Raw genomic sequence first — 20,481 nt, forward strand, 5'->3', positions numbered from 1 at the left:
AAATACTCACATTTTTGTCAATTTTAAGTCTTTAACTAAATTCTGACAGATACACAAAAGTACATCAATAACCAAACAGAACATTATCTCTTACATGCAGAACTGTGCCTAAACAAATATCAATTACATATAAACGTAATCATAAAACAATAAAAGGCAGAAAAGGAAGATAAGTTTTAAAATGCTATTATACATTTTTCGCAAAACACCAAAGAAATAACCACAATGTCAATGATAACATGTAAAAGCTATAATGATAAGTACATGTTAATGCATTTTGAAAATGACATGAGCAACAGAAACTATTCATAATCATTGTATGCATTTTTAAAGTCAAGTTTGTCAAATACCTGAGATGTGTTTTCGTTGTTTTGTGATGGGTCGGTGTCACGTGTTGAAATTCGCGGGAAATATTTCCCTTTACTTCCGGTAAAAGATTTTTTTTACTTACTCGATTTTTAGTAAACATGATTTAAAAGAAAACACAAATTCACCATTATAGACCAAAAAAAGCAAAACCTTGAGTTTTTGAATCCGATTTTTAATGTTTATGATACGAAAGTATTTGTCGTAAAAAGGTGAATCTCATTTTCGGAGTACGACTCATTTCCGATAGCTGATTGTAAACAAGAGCACATGGAGGCCAAATTTTTACCGATTGTCACTCTTATAAGTGATTGATAACTAAGGTTTCAGCGAGTTACTGAAGACCATGTTCCCATTGTTGTTAAGAGACTCCATTTTCTCTGTCGCGCATAGACAGTTGTTAACTGATGCCAGATTTCTGAACAGTGTTCGGATGTTTTGTTCCAAGAAAACAGACGAACACACAAGTCCATCTTCATCAGTTGACATTGCGAGTGATGCAAGTTATGTACCTAGAAGACATAGGAAACGACAAGCCGATTTGTTACGTTCACCGCATTCTAGATCTGTTTCAAGGACATCAGAATATGAAAACCAGGGCAAACTACAAGTCAAGGGAATGCTTGATGATATGATTATAAATTCAGATAAAGATAAAGGATTTGTAGAGACTTTTTCATCAGATGTTGATGACAATCAAAAATCAAAAGAACATGAAAAACATTCACAAATAATCAGACCCGAAATTGACCCAGAGACAAAATCATTTACTTTCTTTCCTGGGCAAGGTAGCCAGTTTGTTGGCATGGGTAAACAATTGTTACCCTTTCCAGGTGTCAAAGGACTATATGACCATGCTAGTGAAATTCTGAAATATGATTTACTAAAACTATGTCTGTATGGTCCAAAATCAGAACTAGATAAAACTATACATTGTCAGCCTGCTGTATTTGTGACATCTGTTGCAGCTATTGAGAGATTAAAAGAAGAAAACTTTCAGGTACATGTAAATGTAAACAATAATTAAAAGATTTTTACACATACAAAATGTACAATGTGTTACAACATGTACAACATTACAGTTATAAATATTATAATATTTCTACAGTTATTGTTATATATTCTCTGGGTAAGCAGATCCTGTTCCACATGTGGCACCTGTCGTGCAAAGGGATATTGATGATTTGAACTTGATCATTTGGAAATTTAATAGCTTCCTTGTGAGCAGTAACCCTACATCAAGGGAATCATGATAGGAAATACAATTTGGGGAATATATCGTATCAAGCGGGAGATATACATGTACATGTATAGTTCGTATGCAGGCGCTGCTGGTATGTTGCTACATCATGTACATAGAAATGGAAAGTTCACAATTGGTTAACTTTTGCAGTTTTGCATTGCTCTTCAAATCCCAGGAAACTGGAACAAACCTACATTGTATGGGTAAAAAATTTCAAACACCCCTTCCTGGTTACGCGTAACAAATGGTTGTAGCTGTGCAATTTGTTGAGCATTTCTATAGAGTAATCTGACTGTCAGACAGGGACATTAAATCTGAGCTCCAATGTTCAGGGAGTACCATGCACTGTGCACGTTAAAGAACCCTTGCAACAACTCTTATTGAGCATGTTGAGGGGTCTGTAACATGTGTAAGTGGCCTGTTGTGAGTCAAAATTGTTTTAAACAGATATTTGCCAGCAGAACTTTTCATGTTGATCAGATGACCATTTTAAACAAAATAGAATATTTGTTGCCTGCTATAAGCCTTGGTGTAAAAACAGTTCATGCTGGAAGAATATTTCTTGTGTAGAAGATGAAAATGGGGAAATGAATGAAAAGATGTATAGGAAAAATCAATTGATATCATAAGTACATTAATATCATGATTTTGTTGTATTACAGGGTATAGAGAATACCGTTGCTACAGCTGGTTACAGTGTTGGAGAGTTTGCTGCTATGGTGTTTGCTGGAATGATGTCTTTTGAAGATGGTACTTACATATAGCTATATATATATTAGATAGTTTATTTAAATGAGATTCTTAAATAATTGAATTCTGTTTTAACAGTTAAAATAGCATGACTCTGACAAAAAACTACATGTACTAATAAACCTCCTCATTGCATGACTCTGACACTAAACTACATCATGAAGTGTAGTGTCACAGTCGTGCAATGACGAGATTTACCAGTTAGATTAGATAGAGCACAAAATAATTCAGCTATAAATATATCTACTATAAACTTTTATTGGGCTTTAGTTCACAGGGCCCATAACAAGCTTTTATAACACTGATTATCACACATTTTCATATCTTTTCTAAGAAAAACTGTCAAATTGATTGTGAACCATGAAAGGGATTATTAGACAATGGCAATGTGCCATCTTAAAGTAGATCACAGGATCTCTGATTATCAATGACTCAGAAAAAAATGGAAAAACAGGATCTGCTGAAAATATTGAAAATGTTGAATGAAGAAAGAAAAACAAAATGAGCAATTAGTGCATGGTTAAGACAGCCTGACTTGTTACATGTACTGAAAATTTAGAAATTATTGCTTGCATTTATTATTGCGATTTTGTCATTTTAGATTAAAATGTGATTTTAATTTTTTATGATTTTGAGAAAAATTGTGTTTAATTTATATGAAATATTTCATAATGCGAGTTTAAATTATTGCTTTTACAACTCTCTCACATTTTTCACAATAATAAAAACCTCGCAATAATTTCTTAATTGACTGGACTCTATTAGGGGGAGATAATCACGTCTAAGTTCACACACATCTCTCACTTACAATGTAGCATCTATACCATAATTTGTATTGTCCGTTGGTCAGCCTTTAGCTTTATATCTTATATTATATATAGTATATACAATGTATAATATATAGAGATATAAGTCAAGATTGTTTTTTTATTACTTCAAGTAAGATAAAATTAAGAATGAAAATCGGCAATGTGTCAAAGAGCAGAAAATAGCACAAAGCCACAAATGGGTTTTCAACACAGGGAGAAATCTGAACACATACTGAGGACTTCAGATGGCCCCTAAACAAAAATGTGTACTAGTCCATCTTAACATGAGAGAAACAATTTTGTTACCTGATTTCTAACTTATTACTTTGGTTTACTAGTTTTCATTTCATGAATCTCAGATCCCATCTCAGTTGGATTGAGGTAAAGAAATGTAGCTTGTGTGCCTTGAGTGCAGTAATATACATGATCGTGATTTATGAGACAGCTATTGATCAAAGAGGGATTCCCTTTATCTCCCAGCTATCACCCTAATCTATGGTGCATTATTCAGCACTAGTATATAAGCAAGTGTGAATATTTAACTGAATTTATTAACTTGACATTTAAAATGTTGTCAAAACACCAACAACACTACACCTAAAAAAAATCAGCAGCTAAAAATGGACATCTTGAGCTGTAGACATAATATTGCCTTAATATAAAGACTGGTGCTGTCTTGCTGAAGTTTCAAAAAGCAAAAAGTTTGTGATCGTTAAATGTGGTGATGTATTTGCTATTTGTGTAATTAGATTGCTGTCTAATTGATAACCACGACAAGGCAGTCATTGTCACACAACTTTACTTTCAATTGTCAATATTAAAAACAAGCTTCCAGTTCCTATACCAGTAACTATTATCTGTCACTATTTTCAGCCCTCAGTGTTGTCAAAGTAAGAGCCCAGGCAATGCAGCGAGCCTCAGAGGAGACACCTAGTGGAATGATGACAGTGTTTTGTTTCTGGGGAACCAAACTGAATCTAGCTACAGAAGCAGCTAAACAGTATTGCAAGGAGCAACATCATATAGAAGATCCTGTTTGTAAAATAGCCAGCTACCTGTTTCCTGAGGTTAAAGTTATAGCTGGACATGAAGAGGTACAACAAGGTTCCTACTCTAGCTTGAATGAACTTCACAGTTTCTATACTGAGACATTAATATTTTCTTATCATTCAATTGTTTAGGTTTTTTCCATTCCTCTGTCTTTTTCATCAGTTATTCCTACGTAACCCCTGACAGTATTTTCTTCAAATCTTTTGTAATGACATCAAACATTTTTTACTATAAAAAAAGAAGATGTGGTATGATTGCCAATGAGACAACTCTCCACAAGAGACCAAATGACACAAAAATTAACGACAGGTCACCGTACAGCCTTCAACAATGAGCAAAGCCCATACTGCATAGTTAGCTATAAAGTCCACGAAATGACAATGTAAAACAATTCAAATGAGAAAAACTAACGGCCTAATATAGGAACAAAAAAAGAAGAAAAACAAATATGTAAAACATAAGCAAATGACAACCACTGAATGAACATGTTAGCGAGTCATAAACCTCCCTCTAACCTTGGACAGTGGTGTAACAGTACAACATAAGAACGAACAATAAAAATCAGTTGAAAAAGGCTTTACTCATCAGATGGATACAAATACAAATACTACACACTGAGAGTTGAGGTGACCATTACTTGTATATCGATCAATATCCCATTAACAAAAAGACACTAAGTACAGATTTGAGAGTACTCTCAGTTACTGACAGCTAGTTCAAAGCCACTAACAAGTAATAAAAAAAATCATGCATCTTAGACTAAATTATCAATCAGTACACATCCATTATCCAATGGATTTAGTGTAAAGATGTCATAAGCAGTCAGAGAAAAACATGAGCTTGTGCAATGCCAAGATACAGGTATCAACAGATTTTAGTAAAGGTTTTAAGTAATTTGTGGTAACCAAATCCCATGCCTAATAATTTACCAGCAATACACAGATTATATGTACAGATACATGTACTACTATGTAATATAAATACATTGGAAAGTAAAAGACTTTGAATTATAAGATTTATTATTATTTTTACCATTGCAATTCATATTTTTATATTGTAGTTCATTCAAATAAGCATTCATATTTTACAGGCATTAGACTTCATAGAGAAGAATAAAAAAGATTTTGGAATAAGAAGTTGTAAACGTATACCAGTAAGCGGTGCTTTTCACACTCCTTTAATGGACTCGGCTAGGAAACCTGTCAGTAATGCATTAAGAAGGATAGAAATACATCGTCCAAAATTTCCTATATTGTCAAATGTGACTTCTAATAGACTGCAGAATAATGCCAATTTCCACAAGACTGTTGTTAATCAACTTGTGAGACCAGTAAAATGGGAACAAATAATGTCAACGTTATTCACCAGAGATAAAAATAAATCAGCATTTCCATATACATATGAATGTGGACCGGGCAATCAGCTGGGAATTTTCTTAGACAAAATGAACAACAAAGCTTTTAAAAATTACAGAAATATACAAGTTTAATGACAACTGAAGCCTTTTGAATTGTGATACTAAGTGAAATATCATCCTGTTAAAAATTGTAGTCAGCATGATACACTTTGTGACATATTATTATTAAAATAATAATTTGATATTCTGATAATTTAAATAATAATTTATCATGCAAATCAGTATTCATACAGTTAAAAAAAATGTTTTCTTTGAATGCATTGTAAACTTTCTAAACTGAGCATCTCTTAAATCAGTTCAAGTACAAGTGTGAGTTTAAGTATCAATCATTTTAACTCTAAATAGATAAGGAGATGTTGAATAATTACCAATGATACACCTATCCACCAGAATTCAAATGAGTGGACATATGCATTTTTTTTGCACCATACATCCTTCATCAATGCAGAAAACCCATACTGTTGAGTCAGCTTTAAAAGGCCCTGACAAGAAAAAATGTGAAACAATTCAAACGAGAAAACTGACAGCCTAATTTATAACGAAACAGTTTATGAAAAATAAATATGACAAACATGAACTAACACCAGCCACTGAACTACAGTCTCCTGACTTGGGAATGGACATAAAGAAGGGACAGGATTAAATTGTTTGTGAGCGCTCAACCTACCTGGTACAGTGGTGTAAAACAACAACATAAAAACACATTAAAAAGCCTAACTATAAAAATGAATAGGACACAAAATCAAATAACATAAAACACATTAAACACAAAACACTGATATATTTTTGAATTTATTTTATAATATTCAAATTATAAACTGATGGATATAGTAATTACAAAATAAATGTTGGTTGGAAGTATTAATTATGTGATATTTGTGACATACAATCTTCAATTATTTCACATTTAATAGATATTGCAGTCAATCTTGCTTGAAACTTTGCTGTTGATTTTTAAACCTTATTTCATTTTGTCAGATATTTTATGGTGCTTTGTCGCTTGAATATTTTGTTGGTTTTCAATCATATCTTTAACTTACTATACTGGATATGATTCATTGTCATTTGTGTGCATACACAAGAAGAGATTTAGAGAACATAATAAAAAGAGAAATATGGTGTATATAATACAAGCATAGCGAAACTTTAAAAAAACAAATTTCATTTCAAATTCAAAATACACATATAAATAATCAAATGTCACATTACAATGCTAAGTATGTTACGTCAAAATATTTACATAAAAATGAAATATTTTTGGGTTTCAGTGAAATTAATGTCTATGAAAACTCTTTAAATTTTGAAGTATATATATATATATACACATATGTTTGCCTTATTTGTCCTCTTTTATATTTGTTGTTTTATTATTAACGAATCAATTTATGGTTAGCATTTAAACAAAGAAGTAATTATAAAAGCAGAAAAAGTACTTATTGTTTAATCAATATGAATTATTGGTAACCAATTTTGGTATTGTAATTTTTTCTTAAAAATTTCTGTTTTCAGTTTCCTTTTCGTTATTGTTTTGCACATGCACATAGTGAAGAGGACAAGTGTGAGTGAGCTATTGCCATTAGGGATCACACTCTTAATCCTGGTCAATTGTCATGCAGTAGTCTTTTAACTCTTTTAAAAAAAATTCTCTGAATCTACTGGGTATGCCCAATTGAAACGAAAACTGCCACACTCATCCTCTTGTTTGATAGTTTAAAATATGTGGCCAATGATCCAGAATACATGGTTTGGCAAATCTGCCTTTTATGAAAATCAAGCTTTTTATTCATTCCTAAAATAAAAACATCTTTGCTTTGAAAACCACTTGACCAATTGAGACCTTGGCATGGATGATCCTTTTGCGGTCAGCACCTTTCAGAATAATATTTGACAGCCCACTATCCATCCAAATTGGTCCCTGCTACTTTAATCCATCATTTTCTTCATACTTCATAAGAAAATTCCAGTACCAAGCCAGCAATATGACAGTTGTTATCCACATGTTTGATGTGTTTGAGCTTTTGATTATGCCATTTTAGGAAGTTTTGGTTTTGAATTTTCCTGGGATCTGTATTTTGACGATTTTACTTTCTACTAACAATAGCCTCAAATGGCTTTTCACTTTATTTGTTTAGCATGTTTAGTTTGAAAGTTGTTTCACATGTGTAATTTCAGTTTTATTTATGGTTAATGATGAGCATTTATTCATCATTCTGTTTCTTTAAACAGATTTTGAATATCCTAAAGGAATTAAATTGTTCAATTTTGTTTAATTTTTTCGATTGGTTACCTGTAAAAGAACAGTTACATGTACTTTAGTCAATCATACAGTGCTTACCAATATGATTTTAAAAAGTATCCCACTTTGTTTGACGTATACCACATATAACTTCATAACATTTTGTAAAACTGGACACATTAAGTTTAGTTTGGACCTATATTAGTCATTATCGGTTCTTTACATGAAAGCTTTACATGGGGATACTGATCCAGCAGTGACGGCGTTTGCTAACCTTTTAGAAATTTAATATTACAGAAGGTAGAAGACCTGGATCATTCATACTTTGTATATAGATGCCTTATGTTATAAAGTTTTTGTCCGTTTATGTCCATTGTCCTTGACCTCATTTTCATAGTTACTTGAAAAAAAGTTAAGATTTTTAGAATTCTTAATTTTTCTCTTATGAGTAATCAGAGTTCACCTGACCTTGGCCTCATTGTCATGGTTCTTTGATCAATGTTAAGTTCTCTTGTTATTAAAGTTTGTTTCATTGATGTGCAATAGGTCAACAATATTTAAAGGGAATTTGGTGTAATGAATGATCATAAGGTGTACATGTATTTCCAGTTTGATTTATCTAAGTTGTAGTAAAGCTTTATATTTAGAACTATTAAGATAATGTCAATGGTTAGTAAAGAAGGCGAGCCATTTCAGCATGTGCACTCTTGTTAATTTTGCTGTGTAAAAAAGTTTGACTAAAGCTTTCCCGAAAATCGTTTTTGTGTGAAGTTACTGTATGACACGTTTGAAAGAAACAACACGACCCTTTTCAGAATCATGATTTGTTGGATACATCTGCCTCAAGCTGTTAACATCTGCATCTTGTACCATACCCAAAGTCATCTAGGTCGTCAACATGGTAGGACTCGTTTTGCATCAAATCTTTAAACTGCTGTAGAGTATTATCTGCATTTGGTGTTCCCACCAATATATTGCTGCTAATCGTCATTGTCAGCCGATTGTACTGCGTAGTCATATGTTCACCAGATGACACAGAAAACCTCACAACAAACGGAGAAGTTGCCAATTGATGTTTGTTTTCGCCTCGAATAATTTGATAACGATCTACCAAAGATTGAATCTTCTTGATGACATCAGCTGGAGTTTGCGTTTTAATAGTGCATTCGCTTACGGTAACCTGACCAGATTCTTTTAATCCCGATAAAGGACCAAAAGCTTTAGGAGCATTCACAGTCACAGGCTCCTGAGTGATTGTACATCGCATAATGTTATTCATCAGCAAAGGAATAATATCTGGATTGATTTCGCACGCCCGAACAAAACCTAAACGCACCCATTCATGAGGAATGATATACCATCGTGGTCGATTACCTTCTGGTAAACCGCTTGAATACTCTAAGGTACATATTATGACATCGACTGTACCTCCAGGCAACATAGGATATGGACTTATAAATAATTCAAAACTGTGCAAGGAACCTGGTGTCCTTTCTCGTTCATTTATATTTCGGTTATATAGTATTGAAATTTTATTCTGTGCTTCCTCCCACGTGACCATGTAACGGTTTTCCGTTAGATAATAGGCATTGTCAGCACGAAGAATATATGAATAAACAATTCCCAAACCACCAATGTTATCAAGGGCTGCATGAAAAGTATTATCATTCTGAATGAGGACTCGTTCTTTGAACTTCTTTTCAAACGCTACAGGGTTGGTTATGCCATTTGTTGGTTCAATTTGCTTCTGTACAACTTCACCGATTTTGTTTACCGTCAATACACAGATCGACAAGACCATTTCTTCACAAATAGACTTTGTGAAACCATTTCCTTGGCCACAATTTGCTATAGTATCACTCAAAGATAAATTGGTGCAACCTGTTTGTTTTGTCAAAACTCTATACTGCTCCGGTTGTTTAGTTTCCCTAAATTCAACCGGCCACAGATATTCTTGAACACATTTTATCGTGGCCCCTGCTTCAAAAGAGAAGAGCATCCCGTCATCGAACTCTCCCTGGAATTCTGTTTTTAGGACTTCTCTTTTGATACTGATGACATCATACAATTGACTGAAATCATAAGTGACAATCGACAGTTTCTATCGTTAAAATATGACACATATATATTGTTTTCAATATCAATAATTTTTTGCGTTATTTTTTCTTCACAATTATATACAGTAATACTTGTTTTTGCACCAACTTCAACATTTTTTGTTCAGCATCTATAGCATTTTTAAACAAGTTTATTTTGTATGCAAATCTTACAACAAAATACGATACTGAACGGATTTGGAAAATATAGATGAAACGTGATATCGAAAAAAAAAAATTTTGTATAATGGTATTTCAAGAAGTTATCAAAAATCATATTCTTTTCTCGAAGGAGATTTTACTGAGCATGCATTAAAATGTCAAATTTAAATCAAAATTCGTTATATTCGATAGTCGTTCACTTAACATTGAATGACAATGTTTTCCTCCATATGCAGCACCAAAACAAATTAACGTAATGCAATTAGTTATCAAAGGTATCAGGATTATAATTTAATACGCCAGACGCGCGTTTCGTCTACATAAGACTCATCAGTGACGCTCAGATCAAAATAGTTGTAAAGCCAAACACGTACAAAGTTGAAGAGCATTGAGGACCCAAAATTCAAAAAAAGTTGTGCCAAATACGGCTAAGGTAATCTATTCCTGGGATAAGAAATCCTTAGTTTTTCGAAACATTAAAAGTTTTGTAACAGGAAATTTATAAAAATGACCACATAATTGATATTCATGTCAACACCGAAGTGCTGACTACTGGGCTGGTGATACCCTCGGGGACGAAACGTCCACCAGCAGTGGCATCGACCCAGTGGTGTAAATAGTTAACAATAGTTAGGTTCTGTCTGTGAAGTGTGTCGATCGGGTTGAAGGACAAGAATGTATACTGCTATTATTAAATGAGGGTGTGTTGGATATACATATAGGTGCAGACATGTTTTGCAGTCAACACTTTAAATTTGTTGCATATTTCTTTCATATTCTGCCGAATGTCGGATAAGGCTGCTCCCACACCACTTTAGCCTCATATGAATAAAGAAAAAGTCGTCAAGACGAGGAGTACATTTTGTTTCCATACGAATGACGACGGTCTACATGATGAAGGCATCGGAAAGAAAAAAATGTGTTGTCAATAACAATAAAAGTCAGTTTCAAAGATCTTTTATTAGAATCAGAGTAGGATTTTTCCAAAACATGATTTATCTTTCGTAAAAAAAGTTATTTGTGCTGGTTTTTTTTAATGAAACTGAGTTGCTCTAATTCTGTCAATCTTTTTTGAAGACTTACTTTCCACTAGTGTAAGGGATAGGGATTTCGCATGTCCAGATTGTATGTACTCTTACATATCTCTGGAATTTTGTAGTATCTAGATCTGATGCTCCCTTCCCAAAGAAGATAGTTTCACAGTAACTCTGATACCTGGTTTCGATTGCCTATATAATCATCATTTATAATTTGGAAAGAGATTTTGTGGAGCCTCGAGTACAACCATCACTATAAAGTTGTTTGTAAAGACATTATTGTAATTTGGATATCCATTAAACTGAAAGAAGTTCCAGTTCTTTGTTGTTTGATGAAATTCAGCAAGGATTTAAGACAAACGTAAGTTTTTCGAGATCGCTGCTTTTGTACTTGTTGTGGTAGTACATGTATATATGTTTCATGTAAAATGTCAATTAAAGCTTTATTTCTTTATTCGACGGTGTATGATACGTAAAGAAAACGATACTGTTGATGTTTTTTTTCTACAAATTTTTCTATGTTTGAAATCGAGGTAAATTTCACGAAAAACAAGTGGTTACAACATTTGGAGCTGAGTACTGTACTATCCATAACAATATTTGATAGTATTCTGATAATTCCACACGAGTACAGATTTGGAAGATTCTACCGGAGAATAGATTTGACATGTTCCGTCATAGAATATATTCTGATAGTTCTCTCCCCGAACAGTAACTTGAATAATTTGAAACAGCTGCCTTGAACAGCTCTTTGAAAGATTATTAGACAATTTTACAAGTGAACTTATTAATGGCAACTTATTTCGAGACATGCTAGATGTGTAAGTTAGACGGACGGATCGTGGGATTAATATGAATTTTGAAAATAATTGAATGTGATTTTAACTTAAAAGTAAAATATAGAATTACCTCATGTCTATTCGAATGCCATTCGTTTCTTCTATATCATTCCATTCTAAAGAATGATTTGTTCTGACAGCTTTAACAGGTTTTCCCTTTTGTGCAGCATTTTTAATTATGTCTATCAAATCAGCCAAACTATCTGGCTTGCAGGTATGTCCTGGATGGGGTTCTGTAACCAAACAAATTTTTATAAATAGTTAAAACAAAAACATGAAGAATTTGCCAAATGTATGAAGAATTTGCCAAAGGCCTGGTTTGGAAATTAAAAAAATAATAATAAACACAAAACAATTAATGTTTACAGACAGAGAAACCCAGCCCTTTACTTAGATCAGGGTATACATATATGCTGTGTGCAAGTAATGATAAGGTACTTATAGATTATCGTTAATCATCTCAACGAGATTGATTTTCTCGCTTGAGCCGGGACGGCGAAAGCGAGAAAGGCAATCGAATTGAGATGATCAATGATAATCTGTTTATCGCTATTTTACCTATGACGACGTTGACAAATTCATGTCAACACTTCGGTGTTGACATGAATATCAATAAGGTGGTCATTTATATGAATTTCCTGTTTACCAAACTTGAATTTTTCGAAAAACTAAGGATTTTCTTATCCCAGGCATAGATTACCTTAGCCATATTTGGCACAACTTTTTGGAATATGGATCCTCAGTGCTCTTCAACTTTGTACATGTTTGGCTTTATAAATATTTTGATATGAGCGTCACTGATGAGTCTTATGTAGACGAAACGCGCGTCTGGCGTACTAAATTATAATCGTGGTACCTTTGATAACTATAATGTCAATTTCGTTAGCAACGCCACGTGCCTGCTTAGTTTCTAGCGATAATATTCCATCTCAAGCGAGTAGCATGATATGAAAAATTATAACAAAAAAAGATCAAAGGGAAAATGCACAAAATAGCGATGAAAATTATTATTTGACCAAAACAATTGTACAAATTTCAATCTACAAAATTTGACGAAAATTCACTTATAACTTGTACAATAATTTTTAGAATGGATTTTGTTAGATAAAAAAAAGCATTCGTACATACTTTAGATTTTTTTGGCCACACAATAAAACTTACTTTCAAAATACAAAAATACTAGCACCCAAATCATCAGTACGCCTGTTCACCGATGACTATTTACTGTACAGAATTATTAAAACAGAGAACGACCACAAAATACTGCAAGAAGACCGAGCAAACCTAGATGACTGGGTAAACAAATGGGTTATGCGTTTCAAAGAAAAAAAGCTACTTCCTAAGACAGCAACCATTTGATTTTCTGGGGGGGGGGGGCTATGGTTTTTTTTTTCTGTGCAAACTTTTTTTTTCGCCTGTGGCGAAAAACAATCTATTTTTTTCGCGACAAGTCGAAAACAATTTTTTTCTTTCAATTTTAGCATTACATATAGTGGCAGCTGAGGGTGAAACAAACAATATTTTTTCTCAGAATCAAAAACAAATTATTTTTTTCTCCAAAAACTGAAAACAAACTTTTTTTTCCAAAAAAAACCATAGCCCCCCCCCCCCCCCCCAGAAAATCAAATGGTTGCTGCCTAAACATCACAAACAAAATCCAGAGATTCTACACACTCAACTGCCACATACACCAACAAGTCTAGAACAGCCCATACATATGAGTGCACATATAAGATGATTTGAATTGGAGGTACAATGTTGCAAAAAGGCAAATTCAACCCTTTGTCTCCTCTGAAGGAATTTAATAAACTGACCAAAGGAGTGTAAGAAAACGTCATTTCTACAGTACGTTCAACTATAAAATATGCGGCAACAGTACGGGAGCACTTCAGTAATGCAGATTCAAACAAGCTTGAAAGAATACAGAGGCGAACAGCACGCTTCATAACAGGCGACTTCTTTAACAATAGAAGATGGCTGCGTAACAAACATGCTTACCAAATTAGAACTCCAATATTTACAACACAGATGCACAAGCCAAACACTTTTTCTTTGACATTCCCACTAGTCAATCACCACACCATTTAAATTCATTCTTTGTGTCCACAATAATCAACTGGAACCACTTAGAAGACACAATTGTTCGCGCAACAAGTATAGAGAGCTTAAAATCTGCTCTCAAGAATCGTCAATAAATTGGCGGCCGGACTTCCTCCCGTTGAATATAAGCCAGTTATGGTAACTACAACATACCCATAAAGATACAGATACCCAGATAAATATTTGTCTCTCAATAACTGCTTTGTGTGGGAAAAAAGGCAAAAAGTCTTTATCAATAATCTTAGAAAAACTTAGATAAAATAACAAATAGATGCGGCTAAAAGTAGCAAATATTTCTGCTTCAACAAGTCACAGATGAATGCAAAAATACATCTTCTTTTGAATAAACCTAAATTTTGATCATGTTAAAGCAAGTGATGATTTTCAAGTCATGACGACATTTGTATTTAAAAAGGTAACATTCCTTCTGTAAACGATTTAAACAATGTTTAAAGTTAAAGAAAAAATGAATGTTTGCCTTAATATGAAAATAATTTACCTTTGCTTTAAAGTCGTTGCAAAAATCATCTAATTAGTTCTGCAAGGTTGAATTACCCTTTAGCACCCACTGTCTTTTTAATGAATATAAATACCTGTTGTTTCTGGAGATTTGGAAGCGTCCGTTTTCTCCATATCATTATCTCTAACTGCTAGTTGTCGGTGACTTCCATCTAAATATTTGAGAGGTATTAAGTGAATTGAATAAATAATTTTATAATTATTCTCGTTGAGTATTGATAATCTATGAAATAGATTTTAACAAACATATTGATAAAGAATTCGTAATATACTATTGGTGACATATTGTATTCAACTCTTTGGGGTTACCTTCGAAAGTAACTGCCTTTTACCACTTTGTGCGATAATATATTATATCTACAGAAAACTGTTACTGTTTTAGACTATCAAATCAAACAACATACAAATAGACCTTGCTTAATTGCAGGTTCTGACTAACAGAATTACTTTACGCAAGCAACACTTCCTCAGATGAAAAAAAGCGAACATGCAATGGGGAACTATAATTTGCAAGATTAAAGGTTTTGACTCGCAATTACATTGTACATGAGAAATGTAATCTTGGAGAATGGAAATGGTAAATAAAAACAATAAAAGACTCATTTTGATTAGTTGATGTCTTGAGTTTTATGCTCTTGAAGTTTGTACTTTATTTGGTATACCGATGTTTAAAAGTTATAACTCGATTGAGAGATAAATAGAGGTTACAAACTAAAACCAATGGAAACACATAAACTATAAGAGAATAAACAGCTGCGCCATGAGCGCATGATACGCCCGACGTCTTGTGTGGAAGTTTTATGCAATAATCATAAATAGTTTCAGAGGAAGTTTTAAGCAATAACCATATACATGTATTGTTTTTGAGATACGGCGGGACATGTGAAACACCCCCACCCCCACCCCCCCCCACTCTGTTTGTTTTTTTTTTTTTTACAAAAAACTAAATATCACTAAAATAAAATTTTGTGGAAGTTTTATGCAATAATCATCAATAGTTTCAGAGACAGTTTTAAGCAATAACCATATATTGTTTTTGAGATACGGCGGGACATGTGAACCCCCCCCCCCCCAACTCTGTTTTTTTTACAAACAACTAAATATCACTAAAATAAAATTTTGAATCAAAACCAAAAAGTCTACAGATCTTTAGATTAATATAACAAAGAAGTGTGTAACGTTTTAAGCAATAATCTTAAATTATTTTTGAGATACGGCGCGACATGTAAAAAAACCCTTCCCTGTTTTACAAGATACTCAATAACTCAAAAACAAAATTTTGAATCATCACCAAAAAGTATACAGATCTTTAGATTAATATAACAAAGAAGTGTGTAACGTTTTAAGCAATAATCATAAATTATTTTTGAGATACGGCGCGACATGTAAAAAAACCCTTCCCTGTTTTACAAGATACTCAATAACTCAAAAACAAAATTTTGAATCATCACCAAAAAGTATACAGATCTTTAGATTAATATAACAAAGAAGTGTGTAACGTTTTAAGCAATAATCATAAATTATTTTTGAGATACGGCGCGACATGTAAAAAAACCCTTCCCTGTTTTACAAGATACTCAATAACTCAAAAACAAAATTTTGAATCATCACCAAAAAGTATACAGATCTTTAGATTAATATAACAAAGAAGTGTGTAACGTTTTAAGCAATAATCATAAATTATTTTTGAGATACGGCGCGACATGTAAAAAAACCCTTCCCTGTTTTACAAGATACTCAATAACTCAAAAACAAAATTTTGAATCATCACCAAAAAGTATACAGATCTTTAGATTAATATAACAAAGAAGTGTGTAACGTTTTAAGCCATAATCAAGAATCGTTTTTGAGATACGGCGCGACATGTAAAAAAACCCTTCCCTGTTTTACAAGATACTCAATAACTCAAAAACAAAATTTTGAATCATCACCAAAAAGTATACAGATCTTTAGATTAATATAACAAAGAAGTGTGTAACGTTTTAAGCAATAATCATAAATTATTTTTGAGATACGGCGCGACATGTAAAAAAACCCTTCCCTGTTTTACAAGATACTCAATAACTCAAAAACAAAATTTTGAATCATCACCAAAAAGTATACAGATCTTTAGATTAATATAACAAAGAAGTGTGTAAAGTTTTAAGCAATAATCATAAATTATTTTTGACATACGGCACGACATGTAAAAAACCCTCCCCTGTTTTACTAAATACTCAATAACTTAAAAAAAAAATTTTGAATCATCACCAAAAAGTATACAGATCTTTAGATTAATATAACAAAGAAGTGTGTAAAGTTTTAAGCAATAATCATAAATTATTTTTGAGATACGGCGCGACATGTAAAAAACCCTCCCCTGTTTTACTAAATACTCAATAACATAAAAAAAAAAAAATTGAATCATCACCAAAAAGTATACAGATCTTTAGATAAATATAAAAAAGACTTGTGTAAAGTTTTAAGCAATAATCATAAATTGTTTTTTGAGATACGGCACAACATGTAAAAAAAACCTCCCCCTTTTTTACAAAATACTCAATAACTCAAAAATGAAATTTTGAATCATCACCAAAAAGTATACAGATCTTTAGATTAATATAACAAAGACATGTGTAAAGATTTAAGCAATAATCATAAATCGTTTTTGAGATATGGCGCGACATGTAAAAATCCCCTCCCCCTTTTTCACAAAATACTCAATAACTCAAAAACGAAATTTTGAATCATCACCAAAAAGTATACAGATATTAAGATTAATATAACTAGGAAGTGCTTAAAGTTTTAAGCCATAATCAAGAATCGTTTTTGAGATACAGTGCGACATGTGAAAAAAAAACCACACCTCTGTTTTAGTTACAAAGTGCCGTAACTCAAAAATATTAATCATATTTTCACCAAAAAGTATACAGATCATTTGACCATCATAAGAAACAACTTTATTAAGTTTCATGAAATTTGGATAAGTCGTTCTCAAGTCACGGTGCGACATGTTTACGCCGGACAGACAGACGGACAGACAGACGGACAGACGGACAGACGGACACCGGACATTTGTATACCATAATACGTCCCGTCAAAATTTTGACGGGCGTATAAAAACAACAGACAAACAGAAACCCTAAAGTGCTAAGGCGTACGACATTTTAATCCAGTTGTCTATGATGCGTTTGTTTATTAGTATAGTAGATGCATACGATTGAGGTTTTTGTTTTTGTCTTTTGGCATTTAAAATTAAGATTACTCGTAATCCATTTATCGTCTATTGTTAGTTCTTGCGTTGACCGAGTTTTTGAAAATTGTAAATCGTCACAAATTTGCACCAAAAGACGGGAAGCGGTTGTTTTACATTTTTGTTGTAATTAGGGGGAATTTCAGACATTTTGACGGAGGTGTCTGATATGTTTATAAAGGATTAAATGTTATTAAAAGATTTGAAATACATTCCACACAGATTCATTTCATTCTTTCAGATAGCCTTTCATTTTAAATGAAAATATAAGTTCCTCTTAATAATTGGGCACACTTCGTTTAAATAGATATCTCACTACAGGGTCAATTCCTGAATCATGAACAGGGTACAATAACCATATTACAACAATTACCTTCAAATCTACAGCCACGAATAAGACCAAACGCATCCAATGCCAGACCTGGTTCCTTCTGGCTTAATTTTGATAGAGTTTCCTTAAACTTGTCAAAGTTGTTTTCATTCTCATATTTCTGTAGTTCTTTAATGGACTCTTCTTCATCGGTTGCTTTACTTCCATGCGTTAATATTAAATTCAGTAATAGCTTCCGTGTGTCCATCCTATAAAATTAGCAATGCTTTAGTCAATTACTAACCTTTTGACAACACTTACATGCTTACAACGGTAATAATGTTTTACTTTTATTTAATATTTGACTGTAACAGTCGCAGTTTTGTTTAGAACACCAATGCGTTGGTTATTAATATTGGGGCATACACATATGTATATGAAGTTTGCGATAATGTCAGTAGTAATATTTGTAGAACTGTGACTCTGTAAATTGATATTCTTATTCCAAATTGAAAAAAAAACCAAAACATTTTAACTCGTTGATTAATATAAATTCAAAACAATTGGCCCTATCATTTTGAAATAAAATAATAACCCCATATATGAGCATATGTAAAGGTAGTCGTCACAATAATTCATTCGTTTGAAGAAACGTTCATTTATCTGGAAACAATGAAAACCTAAAAAAAAAAATTGGTTGGTTTAAGTGTACAGTATCTTAAATTTCTATCTATTCATGAAATTGTGCAAACCACAAGGATTTAATCATCATGTAGAATTTCAATACATGTACCTTAAACCATTCAAAATACAAACGTAACTTGAAGAACATTACTTTCCATGTTTCCCTTCAGCATTTTGAAGAATATTACTTTCACGTTAGCAGTTTTACCGTAAAAATCTTACCTTCATGAAAATAATACTGTAACAAATAAATACGCTTCAAGTGAATAATATAACTTAGTTTTCATCTATATATATTGATTCCCCCAAAAAATCGTGGAATCAAAAGCTTGATGCCAAAAATAGTGGACAAAAGACAATTATGATAAGTAATAATACAAGGATCTGATGACTGCAGTTTACGTGAAAAAAGCAAGGCCATTTAAATATATATAGCAGAATTAATTTGTAAGAAGGTATGTAAAATTTAAATTAAGAACTCGGTCAGTCAAATTAATTATTCTCATAAATTGATCAACGGTAACAGAATATCACAACGATCTTAACATTGTATAAGTTATCATGTTGCATCTATAAAACCCATGTCGTAACGTAATCACTACTCGGAGAGATATAGAATTTGATATACAGTATGGGCATAACCTCAACCTGTCAATGAAACATTCAGTAGTACAATAAAGTTATACAATAAAAAATAATTTGTACTTCATACTTCACCAAAACATAAGATCTTTTCACAGGGCGTTTGTTACTTAAACATGTTAAAACATATTCACCCTGAGTTCATCTTATCATGAGATTTTCTTGTTAGTTCAGTAATAATTACATATTGTAAACTAAACATAACCACAGAAGGCATGGTATAGGCTGCAATACTTTCAAAAAGAGCATTGAGTACCAAAATTCCTAAACGATTTGCCAATTACAGCTAAAGTAATCTATTCCTGAGGTAGAAAAGCCTTGTTTTTTTTCAAAAATTCAAAAGTTTTGTAAACAGTTAATTTATAAATATGACAAGTAGCATCGACCCAGTGGTTGTAAATAAACTCACTATAGATACCAGGATTAAATTTTGTATTTACGCCAGACCCGCGTTTCGTCTACAAAAGACTCATCAATGACGCTGGAATCCAAAAAGTTAAAAAGACCAAATTAAGTACGAATTTTAAGAGCATTGAGAACAAAATGAAAAGGCACACGAGTAAGCATACCAAATCTAGATACCAGTAACATCGAGACGAACCGAATTAAAATGTGTGGAAAATAGACGTTGAAGGGTAGCCAACATTTCTGGGAAATCTTTTATGTGATAAATGTATATTTACCGATAAACATTTTAAAACAAACATGTTTCATGAAATTAAAAATTTCCTATTCAACAATTTTAATTACAAAATTAAAATAATAAAATAATATTATTGAAATAGCTAATTCAATCTGAATTTATGTCACATAAAATCGGGTCGAAAACGTCGTCGTTCGTTACAAAACTTCAAAGTATTTGACTCAATACCAACGGATGAAGTATCTAAATAGTCATTATATGGTCCCTGAAATTAAGAAACATGTCAAATCTTTTAATTCCTTCTAATTTATTTTTTTACTTTTCAAAAATGTAACATAATCTGGAA

General features: G+C 32.5%; 2 protein-coding genes across 2 annotated transcripts in view; one reads left to right on the top strand and one right to left on the bottom strand.

Annotated features, from left to right (window-relative positions):
• Positions 1–412, bottom strand: part of LOC143079826 (DNA replication licensing factor mcm4-A-like) — a 31,705-nt gene extending 31,293 nt beyond the window's left edge. The window contains exon 1 of the mRNA XM_076255437.1: positions 351–412. The gene's annotated coding sequence lies outside the window, so the exon portion shown is untranslated. The remainder of the gene's footprint in view (positions 1–350) is intronic.
• Positions 413–587: 175 nt separating this feature from the next.
• Positions 588–5,828, top strand: LOC143079827 (malonyl-CoA-acyl carrier protein transacylase, mitochondrial-like). The gene is made up of 4 exons (XM_076255438.1): positions 588–1,366; positions 2,272–2,359; positions 4,042–4,262; positions 5,309–5,828. The coding sequence occupies exons 1-4, from the start codon at positions 713–715 to the stop codon at positions 5,705–5,707; spliced, it is 1,362 nt and encodes a 453-aa protein (XP_076111553.1). The 5' UTR covers positions 588–712; the 3' UTR covers positions 5,708–5,828.
• Positions 5,829–20,481: the final 14,653 nt, after the last annotated feature.

The sequence above is a fragment of the Mytilus galloprovincialis genome, chromosome 6 (genome assembly GCF_965363235.1).
Source record: "Mytilus galloprovincialis chromosome 6, xbMytGall1.hap1.1, whole genome shotgun sequence".
Lineage (NCBI taxonomy): Eukaryota > Metazoa > Mollusca > Bivalvia > Mytilida > Mytilidae > Mytilus > Mytilus galloprovincialis.